Raw genomic sequence first — 18840 nt, forward strand, 5'->3', positions numbered from 1 at the left:
CGAACAAAAGGGTAAGAAGCAGATCAGGCTATCTGAAGAGCTTCTGACCTTGAAGAGCTCTAATAGTGTCCCTCGGACTGCAGCTGAAACATTGCGTTTCATGCATTCTTTTACATAGACAGAACGGCTGAATGGCACAAAAGGAACAAGTTGTCAGCATACACAAATGAGTCCTATGCCTTTCCACATAAATTTTTTAAAAGATTTATTGATTTTTTTATTGGAAAGGCAGATATGCAGAGAGGAGGAGAAACAGAGAGGAAGATCTTCTGTCCGCTGATTCACTCCCCAAGTGGCTGCAATGGCCAGAGCTGAGCTGATCCGAAGCCAGGAGCCAGGAGCCAGGAGCCACTTCCGGGTCTCCCACAAGGATGCAGGGTCCCAAGGGTTTGGGCTGTCTTTGACTGCCTTCCCAGGCTGCAAGCAGGGAGCTGGATGGGATGCAGGGCTACTGGGATTAGAACCAGTGCTCATATGGGATCCCAGCACATGCAAGGCAGTAGGATATGGTGCCAGGCCCATCCACATAATTTTTTTAAAGATTCCTTTTGAAAAAGCAGGAATGTCAGAGATAGTTTATAACTTGGCAAAGATACAGAGGGATAAAATAAATTGGTGGTATATAAAAATAAAACTGCATCATGGCCAAGAAAAATGTATCTAAATAACATTATAAAAACCTCTGTCAATCTCAAAAGATATCAGAAGCTCTTTCATTAAAATGCATTGCCTGATCCTTATTTGCAGGAGTTGGTAGTGAAAATTCTCCCCACTCTGTCTCAGGAGGCTGACCTACACACCTCAGCCTCCATCTTGCTGACCTCTCTGCTTCCCAGCTTCTGTTTAGTTTTGGCCAGTGAAAGGCAGTGACAAGGCAAATATGGGGAAAAAGGATTGAGATGTTTTTTCCTTTCTCTGTTTTTGCAACCATAGCTTCTGCCAGACAGCCTGTCTTCCACAGCCACCACATGGCTGGGTTCCACTAATATTCACATTCCAGCAAGAAGCAAGACTCTGACCCTTCTCAATCCAGCTGTCATATTCTGGGACACCCACTTTCTGAACAGTGGCTCAATTACTTTTACTTTACTATATATATTTCCTTTCTTCTTCTACTACAGAAGTTTCCCCCCTCACTGTGGTCAGATAAGGGACGGGGTGCTGATTTGTTGCAGACATGGTGGGTCATGGGTCTCCACCATTACAGCACAGTTCCAGGGAACTGTCTCTTTGCCAAAGCTAAATTTAGAATCTGGTAAAGGAGTGATTTTTCTCTCTGAATTTACTTCAACCAGTTAATTTTTAACTTCTCAGTAACTGTTTTTTCTAAATTATTTTATAGTATTTACCTGAAAGGTAGAGTTAGAGAGAGAGAGAGAGAGAGAGAGAGAGAGAGATCATCCATTCTCTGGCTTACTTCCCAAAGGATCACAATAGCCAGAGCTGATCCGATCCAAAGCCAGGAGCCAGGCACCTCCTATGGTCTCCCAAGTGGGTGCAGGGACCTAAGAATTGGGGCCATCTTTTTTTTTTTTTTTTTAAGATTTTATTATTATTGGAAAGCCGGATATACAGAGAGGAGGAGCGCCGATCTGATGCCAGGAACCTGGAACCTCTTCCGGGTTCTCCCACGCGGGTGCAGGGTCCCAAAGCTTTGGGCCGTCCTCAACTGCTTTCCCAGGCCACAAGCAGGGAGCTGGATGGGAAGTGGAGCTGTCGGGATTAGAACCGGCGCCCATATGGGATCCCGGGGCTTTCAAGGCAAGGACTTTAGCCGCTAGGCCACGCCGCCGGGCCCGGGGCCATCTTTTATTGCTTTCCCAGGTGCAGTTACAGGGAACTGGATCAGAGGTGGAGCAGCCACACTCCAACTGGAGTTCTCCAAGCAATGGCTTAAACCACCATGCCACAATGCTGGTCCCTCCCTCCTGCCTTTTAAAATCTACTCATCTAGGAAGAGTTAGGATATTACTGGCTCTATTCTCATAGTACTACTTAAGTGATATATCCAATTTTTGCCCAGAAAGTCACTGATCCTCAGTATAGCAGCAACTGAGGATGGGTTATTTCTGGAAACTGTTCCATTTGGAATACAACCTTGGAATAGGCTTGGGAAAATCTTCCAGGAAGCCTGAGTTACATGGCACACTGCAGTATCGCTCTCCACTATGGGTTGCATGTAGTTTGTTATTTAGAGTTTTTGTGCCAGATGCTTGGCCTCAGTGTGGAGGTGTGGAGGCTTTATGAGGTGGGGCCCAGTGCAGGGTAACTGGATGATATGGACTCAGTCCTCCTGCCACACATAATGCAGTCTTTTAGAAGTGATTCAGGTCTGGTAGGAGCAGCTTACCTCCCATGAAAAGGGTTGTTATGTGTCTGTGATGATGCTATCTACCACAAGGCCCTCCGCAGAGCTGAGCAGACATGGGCAGCACAATCTTGAATCACCATAACTGAGAGCTCAATAAACCTCATTTCCTTACAAAGTATCCAGACTCAGGTATTTGTTCTAGCAGCACTGACAGGGCACACCCCCCACCAGACTGCTTCAGGAGACTCAAGAATCTCACGCACCAAACTACGCCGGCCTGCCCAGGGACTTTCCAGTCATCATTACCTCGTTGTTGACATCTCTGTAAAACTCCATTGTGTGTGTGTGTGTGTGTGTGTGTGTGTGTGCAGAACCTCTAAAGTGTGAAAGGATGTCTACATATCCTAATTTTTGGAACAACTGTACCCTCTTAGGTGTACTATATAAAAGTGGGAAGAGAATGTGTACACACACACACACACACACCTATGTCCACACATACCACACATCAAAAAGTTAAATTAAATCTTGATTTATCTAGTGAATGCTACAAAAGTGCACTTAAGTCAATTGGCTAGTACGGCAGAAGTAAGGCATTTCAATACACTTTCCCCAACAACTACACTTTCCCCAAAATGGGAAGTGTCAGGGCCTTAGCACAAGGTAGAAACTTGCTATAGGATTCATTCCATGTTGTTTGCAGTTTTTTAAAACCTGGAACTTGAATAAACACTAGTTAAAATAATGGGTACAAAATGTCTAAACTGAATATGCACAGAGAATGAGAATATAATCCAGTCCCTAGTAAAGAAAAAAATATTATGTGTTTCCTTAAGCCTCCTTCCTCTTCAATCACAGAGGATTTAAAACTGTAACAAAGGCATAGTAGCCTAGTGGCTAAAGTCCTTGCCCTTCATGCACCATGACCCATATTGGCACTGGTTCTAATCCTAGCAGCCTCGCTTCCCATCCAGCTCCCTACTTGTGGCCTGGGAAAGCAGTGGAGGACACCCCAAAGCCCTGGGACCCTGCACCCACTTGGGAGACCCAAAAGAAGCTCCTGGCTTCTGGCTTAGGATTGGCTCGGCTCTGGCCATTGCAGCCATCTGGGGAGTGAATCATTGGACAGAAGATTTTCCTCTCTGTCTCTCCTGCTCTCTGTATATCTGACTTTCCAATAAATAAATATATAAATCTTTTTAAAAAAAATTGTAAGGAAGACAGTAGGGACCTGGAAGCCAGGGTAGGTTAAAGATGAAAAGGAGAAGTTGTTTTTAACATTTATCTATCTATCATCTAGCTAGCTAATGTATATATAGCCTATTTGATAAGTGGTGAGAGAGCTCCCACTGATAGTTCATTCCCCAAGTGACCATAACAGCTCAGATTGGGCCAGAGCATGAGTTGGCAGCCAGAACTCAAGATGGGCCTCCCACATGGATGTCAGGAGTTGAGGCTAGGTATCAAACCCAGGTATATCAATACCTGGTATAGGACGTTGGTGTCTTAACCATTAGCTGAAACACTTGATCTGAGGTGGACTTCTGAAATGGTCTAAAGTGGCCCAACATTCCATTACGGGAGGGGATAGGAACATTAGTCCCAACATGGTTGAAGACAATGAATGGAAAGTCACAAAACCAGCTCAGGTTGGAACCAACCGAATGTATTCACAAGTATTGCATTCAAGCAAGCATGCCTCAACATGAAGAGTTCACACATGGTATCTCAGAATTGATCCAAGCCTGGAGTTTATTTTCTAGTGACTGAGTTTGATCCATGAGGCTTTATTAGTGTGTTTAGAAAAATTAAGAACTTTGATGTAAAGAAATCTGTCTATGAAATGAACTGTGTCAGTGATTATGACTAAAAATGACCAAGAGTCAAAGTCTAGCTTTGCAGCAGAAAACTTGAGCAAGTTAGATACCTTTCTAAAACCGTTTCTTCATCTATGAAATAGTATAGTCATATCCATATAATATATACACATCGTTAATGTTAGATGAACAATATAATGTTGTTACAAAGATAAAACAAGCTGATAGGCCAGAAGATTTTGGCATAGTGCTTGGTGCATAATAAAGTGCTTAATCAATCTTGGCTGTTAACTTTTAAATAATATAATTTTATGTATGTATAAGTAATTCTGAAATTGATACCCATTTATACAATTCTTTGAGAGCAATTCTGGCCTTGTCTTTATGTAAGAACCTACAAATATTGACTATATTCTATTACATATTTTTAATACATGTTAAAAATTATATCATAAAGGCAATTCAACAGGTTGCTTCATTAAAAAATCAGGGGATGGGCCCGGTGGCGTGGCCTAGTGGCTAAAATCCTCGCCCTGAACGCCCCGGGATCCCATATGGGTGCCGGTTCTAATCCCGGCAGTTCCACTTCCCGTCCAGCTCCCTGCTTGTGGCCTGGGAAAGCAGTTGAGGATGGCCCAAAAGCCTTGGGTACCTGCACCCGCGTGGGAGACCTGGAAGAGGTTCCAGGTTCCTGGCTTTGGATCGGCGCGCACCAGCTGTTGCGGCTCACTTGGGGAGTGAATCATCGGATGGAAGATCTTCCTCTCTGTCTCTCCTCCTCTGTGTATATCTGCCTTTCCAATAAAAATAATTAAATCTTCAAAAAAAAATCAGGGGATTCCTGGGCTCTGAAAATTCAAATTATTAGAATAAATCTTACTGTAGATTATTGGTAGATTACCAACCCAAGAGTTACATAAAAAGTATGGTGTGCTTCAAAATCTCTTTTGTGATGGGCCAATAGCAATAAAGAGATAGTAAAGTGAAGAGTTTCCCTGTTGATAGTAGACTCAGTAGACACAGAAATAGAAACACAGTTCGAGATCCTTCCTCCAGCTTCTTATAACACTTGATATTCATCCCCTGTATTCCTTTCCTGACACCTGCCACTTTAAACCCCTCACTTGGTGTCGCTATTGGACTTTTAGATTCCCTCCTTATCTTTGACCTCTTTATTTAAGGATGTGACTTTTGACTAACCTTTGACCTGAAGTTCAGCAGTTAAGCTGTCCATTCTCTGAAACCCCTTTATTCATTTGCCCTTTTAAGGACAAAGCTAGTCCTGCATAACTTCTACTTAATTTGGCCATTTCAAGTCATTCTTAGGTGATAAAGCCTCATAAGCAGGTGCTGAAAGGGCTATCCTTGAGTGGAAATTATGAAAAATAAATTTTCAAAACTTTTAAGTGTATGTAGTCATTTGAGAGGCAGAGGTACGCATACAAACTAAGAGAGAAAAACGCAAAGATAGAGAAAGAGCAACAGAGAAACAAGGAACTCCCATTCACTGCTTCATTTCCTAAACATCTACGATGTCCAGGGCTCAAGCCTAAGCCAGTAACTAGGAACTCATCCCAGGTCTCCCAAGGAGGTCCAACTAGCAAACTATTGACCAACACCATTTCTTCCTAGGGTCTGTGTTAGAAACTTGAGTCAGAAAACAGCCAAACATTTAGCCCAAATACTCCAGTATAGGACATGGGAATCTTAACTGCCCTGCTGAATTCTGGTTCCAAGAAATAAACTTCTTAATCTTCTTCTTTTTTTTTCTAAAAAAGTTTTAGGCAGATTTACAGAGAGGAGAAGAGACAGAGAAGAAGATCTTCCACCCACCAATTCATTCCACAAGTGGCCACAACAGCCGGAGCTGAGCTGATCCAAAGCCAGGAGCCAGGAGCCTCTTCCAGGTCTCCCATGCAGGTGCAGGGACCCAAGGCTTTGGGCCATCCTGGACTGCTTTCCCAGGCCACAAGCAGGAAGCTGGATGGGAAGCAGGGCCGCTGGGACACAAACTGGTGCCCAAATGGGATCCTGGCGCATGCAAGGCAAGGACTTCAGCCACCACCACACCAGGCTTAAGACGGGCATCAAACTATGGGTTTCTCAGGAAAATTCAATCTGGTTAAGTTTTTCATTTCAAGCCATCTTTCCTTCAGAGGAATGAGGATGTCATTCTTAACAGAATCAGTATTGATACAGCTTTCCCATTTTGGGTGTGGGTTGTTATTTTCAGGGAGGTTAAAAGAATTAAATAGAATTCCTTGTTCTCAAACAGATTTTAGCTTTTTAAGGGGAGGGAATATACACAACTGTGTATAATACAAGGAAGAAGAAATAAGGGTCAAAAGGCATACAAGGGAATTCCAAGAAAAGAGAAATTAGACAAAGTAGGGCCCAACACGATAGCGTAATGGTTAAGGTCCTTGCCTTGAACGCGCCGGAATCCGATATGGGCACCGGTTCTAATCCCGGCAGCTCCCTGCTTGTGACCTGGGAAAGCAGTTGAGGACGGCCCAAATCCTTGGGACCCTGCACCCACGTGGGAGACCCGGCAAGAAGTTCCTGGCTCCTGGATTCGGATCGGCGCAGCACAGGCTGTTGCGCTCACCTGGGGAGTGAATCATCAGACAGAAATCTTCCTCTTTGTCTCTCCTCCTCTCTGTACATCTGCCTTTCCAATAAAATAAATGAATCTTAAAAAAAAAAAGAAATTAGATAAAGTAGTGGACAGCTAGGACTTCATGCGGAAGTCATTCAGAATTTTAACAAGCAGCATTTGACACGGGGTAAGGGATGGAATGAGGGAGTTGGAACATCAAAACCAGTGTTTGGAATCACAAGAGTAACGTTAGAAGAAAGGAGGAGCATGTTTGAGGGTATCCAAGTGGAGCTGTTTCATTGACATATGCAAGACGTGTAGGGATTAGGTAAGGTAAAGGGGAAAGGTACATGGGAAAGGTACATGGGTTGGGAGGCTGGCTGCAGAGGGCCTGGTCTGCTGCGCTCAGTCTGAGGGACAAGATAATAGAGGTTTGGTAATAAGGTTGTGATCTGTCCACAAATGTGACGTGAACAGGAGAAACAGGGCACGGTGTGAAGGTGAAATAAAGCAGGTAGGGGAAGAGAAGGACTCAGGAGATTGTGGATTTTTCTAGGCCAAAGACAATGGGAAGAGGAGGAGACTGTCAAAGCCAGGACAGCGGCTGAAAGTGGAAAGAAGAGGGACTTAGTAAACTTATGGAATTATTACTAAACAGAAAAGAATCACAATTTCTTTTCTTAAATAATTTATTTGCAATAAATTAGCAATTAAATAACAAATCATAATGGTTAAAAATTTGCAAGACACATCAACAAATAAAATCTTTGGTTGATACATCTAATCATATTCCACAAAACACAATGATTCAACTTCAACGAAAAGCTGAGGATTACAGAAAGCTATTAAAAAGAAATGGGCATATTTTCCATCCTAAAATACTTGGTAACCAAACAAGACTGTAGAAAAGCTAGACTTGGGGGCCAGTAGACGTGGTCTATGTTCAAATTTCCACTAACCATCCCAGTGGACTCTGGAGATCCACCTGAAAAATGCTCTGAACCCATTTTCTCCTCTATAAAATGAACCAATGGAATTATCCAATCCAATTAACTGTAAGTATCAAGGGGTGTGTTTTTACTTGGTTTCCAGGAGTTTCTAGAGCTATCCTAGCCAACTATTTACTTTTGTTCAAGTAATAGAATAGCATAGGTTAGATAACCTGTCTAAACTTACCTGTTGGACTTAAATGATTTAAATCTATATGTGCCACTTACAGAACCATAATGTATTTGAACCCTCAAGTTTATCATTGAAGCAAGCCTTCAGGAAGGGACACTAAAGAAGGCTCTAGAGTAATTTTTAAATGAGGTTCCAGTCTCATGGATGTCTTATTAAAATGGGTTTTGAAAAATTTATTTTTAAATTTTGTGTTTATTGGAATTAGGAATATAGAGACAGGGAGCTATGTAGAGAGAGAAACAAAGAGTCATCTGTCTGCTGGTTCACATCTCAAATGCCTGTAACAGTGGCAAGTCATGTCAAAGGCGGGAGCCTAGAAACCCACCCAGGCTTCTATGCAGATGACTGGAGTCTGAGTACTTGAGCCATCTGTCTCCTAATGTGAGTAGGAAGCTGAGATCAGAACCTGAGCCAGCACATGAACGAGGCACTTGCTACGGAACGTAGGCGTCGCAGGCAGTGCCTTACCTGCTATACCACACATTTACTCCAAGTTTTCATACCTGTGTAACTGCAGTTCCTTTTTACGGTCACTGTAAGCTAACAAATCTTGACATACAAAATTCAAGCATGCAAAAGAAATAATTTAAGAGGTGAATTACATGAATTAATATATTAAAGGTCAAGTCATTTATCGATAGATTTTTGAAAAGATTTCTTCAAATGATGATCCCTCAATAAGGATTACTCAATCCCTCAATAATGATAACTAAATTTGTTCACAATGCTTTAGAAATACTTCATTACTGTTCAGGGGAAAGGCCTTCTTTATGCACACAGAACATGGTCCCAAAACAAGAAAGGCAGATCATTATGCGTAGAGCAGAAAAACCACATATTGAGGCAAAAACACATCATTCTATGCTTTCCTCTGTAACATGCAATTTTTTTGGTAATTTTTTTCCTGCCAATGTAGTATTAACAGAAGGAGAACAGATTCATTGTAGTTCATAGATACAATTAAAAGAATTTAATGATATTTCCTTTCTTTCTGAAATATATTAAAATGAAGCTAACATAAAAAATATCAGATGAGAATAAGTAGTATTATTCAACTGACTACTGATGGCAAAACTTTGAAATGTACTACCACCTGGTTATTTGGGTACAAATCTGACTCCACATAAGCTTAGAAGGATAAAAAAAAAATGCACCTTCAGGAGAATTTATGTTTATTTTCACCTGAACCATATGAGGTCCATGGGAAAGTTTACTGAATATTGTTCCAATAAAGGCCCCAGGAAGGAATCATGCTGGTTCAGATAAATACCTTGTGATGTAAGTGCGAATTCTGTAGTTTAATAACACAATGTACAATGTTGGGGGAGTGAGACTGTAACACTCCTCCAGTTTTCTTCTGATCACCAAGCCAAGAGACCTCATTTCGATATAAATACATAAATAAAATTTCTTCTTTCTAGAGTGATAGGAAATGACCATTCCCCCAGCTGCATATACACTGGAAATTCCTAATATCAAATGCATTAATTTTCTACCTGCGGTTCCTAAGATTTTAAGACCAATGTATTGTCAGAAAGTTTGGATATAATCAAATGACATCATTTCCGGGTTCAATGATGGGCTCGATCTTTGAACAGTGGGGCAGCATGTGGTAATGACTTTGACTGGAACCACACTTCACACACTTGTCGGGTAGCACCCTTCACAGAAGCGTGAGCTGATGCTTCTCAGCTCCCCCAAATCTATCAAATGAGAGCTTGAAGTCTGACTTCTAGATTTTCATAAATATAATTGAGTTTTGTAGGTCTTGTGTCAGCAAGAATTCAGGCTGAGTTTAGATTTTTAATACCTGACATGTGAAACTGAGGTGCAAGCTGACTTACTTAAGCTGCTCTTCATGAGAAAACTATGAATGCTAACCCTAAATTGTCAAGTCCTCTCCTTTTGCAGGAATGCATGATTGCTTTAGAGATGACGTGGGCATAAATGCGAGCCAGACCTCTCATTTTCAGGGAGTTCAAGCGGCAAGCTTCTCCACACGCATCTGCAGTGCTCCTGCGTCTTCACACCACCACAAGGCCTTCTGTCCAGATTTTTCCACAAGTCTCCCTAGTTGGCTTCTACAGGGGCCATGTTTCCATTCATTAGTTGAATTTACTGATCAAATATGTCTCATTTTTTAAAAACTATAAAATAGGTGCCATAAGAAACACTCATCCATTGGTCTGAGGTCCCTTGTGAGAAAAATTTCTTTTTCTTAACTGAAAACATTGAATGACACAGTGATTTTCAAGTCTGTTATATATTTCCAACATCTTACACAGAGCTTGGATTTAGAAAATAGAGACAGGTCATTCTGCCTGAGGCGCCAGGGGTGACAGCCTCCAAAATGATGTCCCTCGGGGCCTCCTTCTGGCTCCCCACAGTGAACCCAGAGCTATCTCCAAGGAAGTTTAGCTTTGGGCCTTACGTGACATTCATCAGGGTTGACGCTGGACTCTGGATTGGTAACTTCTGGATAAGTGTGGCCAGGAGGCGGCAGCCAGCAGTCAGATTCCCACTATGGGATGTGATGGCTTGGGCCAGGTGACTGAACCTGGTAGTCATCAAGTGGAGTCCTGTTCTCCAGGCCGGGCAGGTGGGGTCCTTGGGGGAAGATCCCCAGCATGTTTCCCTGAGTAGTCACTCCTGTTTGCTGCAGGTTTTGCTCCCCCAAGATCTTGACCAAGAAGTTAATATATCTCATTGCCAGGCGAAGTGTTTCGTTTTTGCTCAGCTTTTTGTCTGGAGGGTGGGTGGGGATGAGCTTCCTCAGCTTGGCAAAGGCACTGTTGACGTTCTGCTGCCTCCACCGCTCCCGGGTGTTTGTGAAGATCTTCCTGGTCATGTCTGAGTCCCTGAGATGGGAAAGAGAAAGCACTCTGAGGGCCATCACCTTAGAAGAGACCTAGCTGGCCTTGCAAGGTCTGCCAAAACTCTCTAGCGTTAAAGCTTCTCAACCTAGAATTTAGGGCATTTATTTCTCCACTCTAAGGTTCTCTAAAATTCAATCAGGGTAGACGTAGTGGCAGGAGAAAGAACAGAATAAAAGCAATGCCTTTCAACCTTGTTTTCTCTGGCCATTCTGAAGCCTCCAGTTACAAGATTATTTATTCCAACACTTGCTTACTTCTTTCATAGACAGATGTTAGTAACTACTCAAAATCAAGTACAGAACAGGATCAAGCGTATGTGTGAATGAAATATATATTTAATCAATGTGGAACTGAACATAAATCCACAGTATTTCATAGATTTTTTTTGAAAGATTTATTCATTTTATTACAGCCAGATATACACAGAGGAGGAGAGACAGAGAGGAAGATCTTCCGTCCGATGATTCACTCCCCAAGTGAGCTGCAACGGGCCGATGCGCGCCGATCCGATGCCGGGAACCTGGAACCACCTCCCGGTCTCCCACGCGGGTGCAGGGTCCCAATGCATTGGGCCGTCCTCGACTGCTTTCCCAGGCCACAAGCAGGGAGCTGGATGGGAAGTGGAGCTGCCGGGATTAGAACCGGCGCCCATATGGGATCCCGGGGCTTTCAAGGCGAGGACTTTAGCCACTAGGCCACGCCACCGGGCCCTATTTCATAGATTCTTAAGAAAAAGAGTTATGATGCTAGGTTTTGTTCACCAAATAAGATTTGAATGCAGAAGGTGGTCCAGCTCTCCTCTTAGCCGGAAAATTCATCTGGAAAATTTGACTGCACTCCACCAAAGCTAAAATGCTCAGACTGAACCACATTTCAAGGATGTGGTGCTAGGACTCCACAGTTCAGGGTGATGAACGGTCTTGAAACCCTGCTGTGAAGAACACAAGCATATTTAGCTTGTGCAATATGAAGAGGTTGTGGTCGGTATGTGATCACTTGCTGAGGATGCTGTTTAAAATACTTCGGGCTTTTTGAAGGTCCTAGCACATGACCTTTCACACATAGGAGAGCTGTGAATCACATGTGGCCAAATCATGGATAGCCATTTTGAACTCTCAGAGGTGTAGGTCCCTTTACTCAAGTGCTCTGGGTGAATATGCATTAGTGGGAACATTTATGATGCATTAGCAAACCAACCAAGGCTCTGACCCTTAGTGCTATCAGACTGCTGCCTGCTCCAGACTCAGCTCCCCGGGGCACTGGGCACCTTCTAGTTCCTGCAAAGAGGAATATAAACATTCCTAACTTTACACTTTTGCCCACTGCATTCCCTCTCCCACTACCTCCTTGCCTATTATTTTACACATTCTTTAAAGAGCAGTTCACATCCTCTCTGTTCACTGAGCCCTGACTCTACAGGCAGCTGTGCAGCAGAGTACATTACTCCTACAGCGCTGGGCAGCGAGCTGGAACGCCCCTTCAACCACACCAATTCCAACCTGGAATGTGAAGAACCGATACCCCGCAGAGTACAGAAGCATGTTGTCAGCATACATTTAATAAATTATATGGAATACTCAATACTTTATCATGACACAGGCTCTGTGTTACTTTTGCCCCACTATAGGCCTAATGTACATATGCTGAACATGTTAAAGATAAGTAGATTAGCTGTTAGATGCATTACAATATTTCCAGTTTATAGTAGAGTTCATGGGATGTAATCGCATCACAAGAACAAGAGCACGTGTGTTGTGCTGGCCACAGGCGTGTAATTGGCATTCAAGAGGATATGCAGGAGCAGCAACCAGGTATTTTAAGGGACTTCCATGCAGACCGCATCTCCTTCCAAAACCTAAGAAGGTGGATTAGGCATCCCCGTTTCTTTTGTCTTCTCTGAAATGCCACAGTGCCTGTCCCTTGCCTTTTCTTTATCTCAACTCATTTCTGAATACCCTGGTCTTTGCTTCTATAATGAAATGAGTGCTTGCAGAACTGTGCCTTAACTATACTTAAAATATGAAGGTTTGGAACTGAATCAAGGGAATCTTAAGATGGAAAGAAAACTGTCAAGTCTTATACTGACACTGGCCAGGACAGTGGCAGCAAAGTAACTTTCAAGCTTCTCTCATCAAAAAGAGGGTTTAGCTCATTCACTAAGTCAACTCCAGTCCTGTGGGGGGTCTTTTTCAAGCTGGGAGGAAGAAAGATTAGGCAGGATAAACCAACCATGGTGCTGTAAGAGGGCTCAATCCTATTGTACTAGAAGCAGACAGAAGGAGCAGAAAGAAGCAAAGCATGGCTTCTAAAATGGAGCCCGCCATCCCAGGAGGTGCTTAGTAATTACTTGTTGATTTACTATCAAGTGTGTTACTCTCCTTCTCCACGGGAAGAAAAAGAAATCAGTGATTTAACAAGCTGAAAAAGCTCAAAGCAAAGGTCACTGGAAAATACTGCAGTATGTATTCAATCAAAACAAAATTACATTTAGTGTTCTTCCACTTGCAAGGATTGATTGCTGCTAATCTCCATTTTGGAATTATGTAAGAGCTGAACACACACACACACACACTCACACACACACACTCACACACACAATGCCACAGAAACAGAGAACTCTATTTATGGATATAGAAATGAGGTTGAAGCACTTCTGTCACACAAGGAGTCACTGGCAGGACCCATGTCCCATGCTGGGTTTTGGTGGCTGCTAAGGATTCCTGGGTTAGGAATGCTAACCTGTTTTGTGCCTTGGATTTTTCCAGCAGTTCTGCTGAAGCCTGGGGACAGATTCCTTCCCAGAACATTAAACAACACAACAACAACAATAAAAACTTTGATTCTCTTTTCAGAGTAATGACTTCAAATGTGTAAGTTAAAAAATATCAACACAAAATAACTAGTTATGCTTATTAGTTATTAAAATAGTTGGAAATTCAGCACAGTAGTAAATGTGCTTCATTTTAATAAATGAAATAGCTAGACTTGTAATCACAATTTCTAATATGCAATTTGTAAATGATTTCTCCAAAGATCTATGGGACCTGCAATGTGAGAGTGCAAGAACCAATAATTGCTATTGGTGATAAATTCACACTCTTGCTAATTATACCGTTATCCTTTATTGCCAATGTTCATAGGTAAAGAAATTGCTACATTCACGTTACAAGTTAGAATCTTCCTAGAGCTCCTGAATTCTATCTGCATAAACCTGGGTGGGTGGAGGTTATGGACTGGGTTAAGAATACCTGTGCTGGGCCTGGCGGCGTGGCCTAGTGGCTAAAGTCCTCGCCTTGAACGCGCCTGGATCCCATATGGGCGCCGGTTCTAATCCTGGCAGCTCCACTTACCATCCAGCTCCCTGCTTGTGGCCTGGGAAAGCAGTCAAGGATGGCCCAAAGATTTGGGACCCTGCACCCGTGTGGGAGACCTGGAAGAGGTTCCAGGTTCCCGGCTTCGGATCGGTGCAGCACTGGCCCGTTGTGGCTCACTTGGGGAGTGAAACATCGGATGGAAGATCTTCCTCTCTGTCTCTCCTCCTCTGTGTATATCCAGCTTTCCAATAAAAATGAATAAATCTTTAAAAAAAAAAAAAAAGAATACCTGTGCTGCCAGAAAAGCAGGACAAATCCAGCGGGAAAAGTGTCCACAGCCTGCTCTGTATTATCATCACTGAAGGTAATCCCTGACCTGGGAAAGGAGTGGAATGATGCCGCTAGAGAAGGTGGGGTGCCCCAAACAGGAGTTGCTGCTCTTTCATGCCTGTGGTCCCTGGACACAAAACCAGGGCCAGCTGGGGAGGCTGAGGAAAAGGCTCACTGCTCACATTCCTACCCCACCTGTCCCGAACATCACATCACACAAGGCTCTGGCTGGAAATGCGTCTCCTAGCCTCAGCTCCTGGTCTCTCATCTTTCTCTGGAGACTGAAATGCAAACACTTGTCAAAGTCAGAGAACCGAAAGAGGATCTGTAAGTTAAACCAGGAGTTAGGTGCCTCACTCCCTGACAAGCCACAGTTCTGCTTTTTGAAATTATTATAAAGTAGCACTTAACGCTCGCTTAAGAAAAAGACATCAAGCAGTACAGAAGTGTTTAACTTGCAGTATTAAAGATTTTCTACCTCTGGCTACACTCATCCCCATTCCCCAGTGCACACTTGCACACACATCCAATCAACCTTTCAAAACCACTGCACACACACAACCATTGCGGTGCAAGTTACTTTTTTCTCTTGTCAAGAACTCTGCATATGGGTGCATTAAGTCAGTACAGAGCACGGATACGGTTCTTTGGAAAGCTGTCGTGAGGGGAGGCAGTACCTGCTGCACTCTCTGCAGAGCACCTGTTGGGAGGTGAGCTCAATACCCCACCCTCCTATTCCTCAGCCCCGCTAATATCCTGCCTCTGCCGCGCAGCCCGCTGCCCTTGCTCGCTTCACTTCTCGGGTTTTCTTTCCCTTTTTCTTTTTCTCTCCACCCCACGATCCTTGCAGTGCGTTGCAAAGCATTGTCCTGCCTGGTGAACAAGTGTTTCGGGAATTAGAAAAGCATCTCTCAGCTCTAAGTGTTGCCATCTGCCAGGTGTGTACGAGTGACTTACGGAGAGGCACGAGCTCGTAAAACGGTCTGGGAGATGCATGTCTGGGAATCCCTTGCACTGCGGATGCAGGCGAAGCGGTCCGACCAGCAAGCGCTACCCGGTGCTGTGGCTCTGCAAAAGCAGTGTCCCATCCAGCGCCTGCCCCGAGGAAAGGTTTTTCCACCTAGCCCTCCCCGGTGAGTGTGGACCGAGCGTAGGACCTCCTGGGTGGCGTCCCCGTGTCCCTGAAGTTGACGCACCTCTGCCTGGAGTTGGGAGTCCGCACGGGGATTTCTGCTCCGCCAGCCGCGCACGCCCTCGCCTGGATGCTGCGGCTCGACTGCCGCATTTATAGGACACTACCCTTTGTCTCTTGGGGCCCCCGGACCCCACCGGAGCCTGCTGCCAGCTCCTGCCCCACTCCTTGCGAGCCGGCTTCCTGGGACCAGCCCTCCTGTGTGTCAAGGAGAGGAAACAAGGGAGGAAGAAGACCTTCCTTTGTGTAAGGCTTGGGGGAAGGATGGGGTTCTGTCCCCTTTCAGCCACCTGGATTGAGGGTGCCACTGAGCAGCCTCCTTCCCCGACACAGGAAAACACCAACGCTGTGCTGCCACGAATCCAGCAGGCATTCAAGCCCCAGTGAGGCTTCAACTGTAGTGCAAGAACCATTTGTTCAGACCAAGAGCCCAACACCACGACCCAGGTGCACCACATCAGGCATTTGGGGAGATGGGATCTGAAATGAGCACTTTTGCAAATACCCCAGCAGATTAAGATGCACAACAAAGTTAACAGCCTCTGTTCTGGACAGGCCCCCATGTGGACTCACCTGTTTCCAGTGCCCAGCACAGGACTTGGCGCTCCCAGTGATGGAGGGACCTCCTCATGAGTGTTCCTTGTTCTGTGCTTGCCCCCCGTGCATCAACATCAGCATAGACCAACCCTGTGAAACCCTCCCGTGAGTCACGTTCTCAAAATCTTTTGGTGGTTCTCCACTCAAAGTTCAGTTGATGCCTTTAAGTGGCCAGTCCTTCTGATCCACCTGCCCCTTCCCTCCCCGAGGTTCCCCAGCTCCAGTCCTCTGGCCTTTCTGTTGTCTCAGAATGTTCCAGAAGCCCTCCTGCTTCCTCTGCTGAAGACACACATACACAATCCCCAACCCAATCCCCACACTAACCTCCTTCTATTCACTCAACAAACTATGCTTGAGGGTCTCCCACATGCAGGCCCGGTTTTAGGTGCTGAGGACACAACTTCAGACAAAACAGAAACACCTGCCCTTGAGTGGCTGCCATTATTTATCCTTGATCCAAATGTTATCCTCTTGGTAGAACCTCGGACTAAATATCAAACTTGTACCCTCCCACACACAAAGACTCTTCATCCTCCTGTCTGCTGTGCTCGTTTTGTCAGCGCTCTGTCCCTCTTAGCAGGCTTGGCTTTATTCTGTCTCTCTCTTCCCCATGGCATCCCACTCCCAGTGTCGGCTGGTTTAATGAAGGAATATGGGATGAAATCTGAGGCAACACTGTCTTTGAAAGATTTAGTGCAAGATAGAATTTGGCCCCATAAACTCACAAGTACATGACAACTTTGTGGCTAAGCGCAAAGGGCTCTTACCCAGCTTGAAATTCCTTGCCTGTTGTTCACTTGGGTGATCCTAGGCAAGTTATAGAACTCCTCCCTGCCTCGGTTTCTTCATCTATGTAATGAGATAATGATAGGATTTATTAAAATTCAATAAGGAAAAACAACAGGCAAGATATTTAGCACTGTAACTAGCACATAGTTTTTTTTTTTTTATAAATGCTGTGGTTGATTGTATAACTGGCATAATTACTTGTTCCCTTCCCCATGAGATTATACAGCCCCATCCACTGCAACCTGATTGGCAGTGCCTCTGTATATTTTCCTGAGTGGGTCCCAGGATTGGCCCTGTGACTTACATCAACCAATGGAATGTGCGCAGACCTGATACAGGTGCTTGTGGGGCAGAAGCCGTATGGGTGACAGCAGCTGGGCTCAAGCCTGACAATGTCATGTTTGGGTTGCTATTGCAGCCTAGACGGCACGCAGCATACCCGTAGCCAACTTCAGCCTTGTGTAATGAGTTATGTATTATGGTTGCAAGCCACTGAGACTTTGGGGCTGTTTTTCACATGCACAATCTCCCTTGACTCCCAGGAAAACATGCTTGTTGCTTTATTAGAAATAAAAAAGATGTTGTATGAATTTAGGCTCAGAAGGAGGGGATGAGCATGTGCACAAAAAGTAGAAGTTCTATAGTTGGTTTCACAGAGCTCACAGGGTTTGCAAAAAAGAGGCTTGCATGTTGAAATGATGGCATGTAGGATAGCCCTCAGTGCCAGGGAGCGTGAAACCCTAGTTAGGAACACCTAGTTAGGGGCAAAAGATAGCAGCTAGAGGATCGAGCTTAGTGCTGGAAGGAGTAGCTTTCAAGCTCGGCCTGAGTGTTGTGGTGCAGTGGTTAAGCCTGCACCTGTGATAACAGCATCCTATATGGGAACACAGTTAAAATCTGGCTGCCCCACTTCCTATCCAATTCTCTGCTAATGTACCTGGCAAGCAGTGGTGGATGGACCAAGTCCTTGGGCCTCTGCCATTCATGTGGAGGATCATGATGGAGTTCCTGGCTCCTGGCTTCAGCCTGGTCCAGCCTTGGCCATTGTGGCCTTTTGGGGAGTAAACGAGCAGAGGGGAGATCTCTCTCCTTGTCATGTTGCTTTTCTTAAAAATAAAAAAATTTTTTTTAAAGATTTATTCATTTTATTACAGCCAGATGTACACAGAGGAGGAGAGACAGAGAGGAAGATCTTCCATCCAATGTTTCACTCCCCAAGTGAGCTGCAACGGGCCGATGCGCGCCGATCCGAAGCCGGGAACCAGGAACCTCTTCCGGGTCTCCCACGCGGGTGCAGTGTCCCAATGCATTGGGCCGTCCTTGACTGCTTTCCCAGGCCACAAGCAGGGAGCCAGATGGTAAGTGGAGCTGCCAGGATTAGAACCGGCGCCCATATGGGATCCCGGGGCTTTCAAAGCGAGGACTTTAGCCACTAGGCCACGCCGCCAGGCCCTCTTACAAATAAAATTTAAAGAGACAAACAAATAAAACCTAGACCTTGAAGCTAGGCTGACTCTGACATTTGTGGATCTCGTGACAAAGGTGCAAGTAAAGACTCCTGCCCTCTGTTCTGCTGTGTGATGGGTCTCCTGCACATGATTTGGACTTGCAGCCTGTATAGATCTAAGCAAGAGCCCTGTGCAGGCCCTGAAAATAGCTTCAGGTCCATCTGGACAGAAATTTCAGGGACTCAGATACCTAAGGGCTGCTTGGAAGGTGGGGCATCAGTCCCTGGGTGCACACTGCAGGAGGCCCTGAGTGCCTGGGTAGAAGTGTAATAATAGGGTGATAATGAAGGCTTGAATTACAAAACAGGAGTGGGAGAGAGAGTAG

The 18840-nt window shown here is 44.6% G+C and overlaps 2 protein-coding genes across 4 annotated transcripts in view; both read right to left on the reverse strand.

Moving 5' to 3' along the window:
• The window catches only part of FKTN (fukutin), a 93760-nt gene that overhangs the window by 19466 nt on the left and 55454 nt on the right, over nucleotides 1-18840 (reverse strand). Inside the window, exons 10-11 of one of the 3 annotated variants that reach the window (XM_058672990.1) lie at nucleotides 16986-17067; nucleotides 10710-10767 (exon numbers count right to left, since the gene is read on the reverse strand). In XM_058672990.1, the coding sequence (XP_058528973.1) occupies nucleotides 17012-17067 (56 nt within the window). In that variant the 3' untranslated portion in view covers nucleotides 10710-10767; nucleotides 16986-17011. Of the gene's footprint in view, nucleotides 1-10709; nucleotides 10768-15681; nucleotides 15820-16985; nucleotides 17068-18840 lie in introns of those variants that run through there. The other 2 variants (XM_058672992.1, XM_058672991.1) reach the window with 2 other exon arrangements.
• Nucleotides 10004-15767, reverse strand: TAL2 (TAL bHLH transcription factor 2). Its single transcript, XM_058672995.1, has 2 exons — nucleotides 15626-15767; nucleotides 10004-10767 (listed from the first exon to the last, which is right to left on the reverse strand). Exons 1-2 carry the CDS (start codon nucleotides 15712-15714, stop codon nucleotides 10431-10433), a joined length of 426 nt encoding a protein of 141 aa, XP_058528978.1. The 5' UTR covers nucleotides 15715-15767; the 3' UTR covers nucleotides 10004-10430.

This window comes from Ochotona princeps, chromosome 14 (genome assembly GCF_030435755.1).
Source record: "Ochotona princeps isolate mOchPri1 chromosome 14, mOchPri1.hap1, whole genome shotgun sequence".
Taxonomy (NCBI): domain Eukaryota; kingdom Metazoa; phylum Chordata; class Mammalia; order Lagomorpha; family Ochotonidae; genus Ochotona; species Ochotona princeps.

Bases quoted from the DNA above. Each gene is read 5' to 3' on its own strand.
- TAL2 (XM_058672995.1), bottom strand. From the start codon at position 15,714: ATGCGGCAGTCGAGCCGCAGCATCCAGGCGAGGGCGTGCGCGGCTGGC. The intron at 10,768-15,625 runs GTGCGTCAACTT...TTCCCATCTCAG, and splicing joins ACTCCCAACTCCAGGCAGAG to GGACTCAGACATGACCAGGA.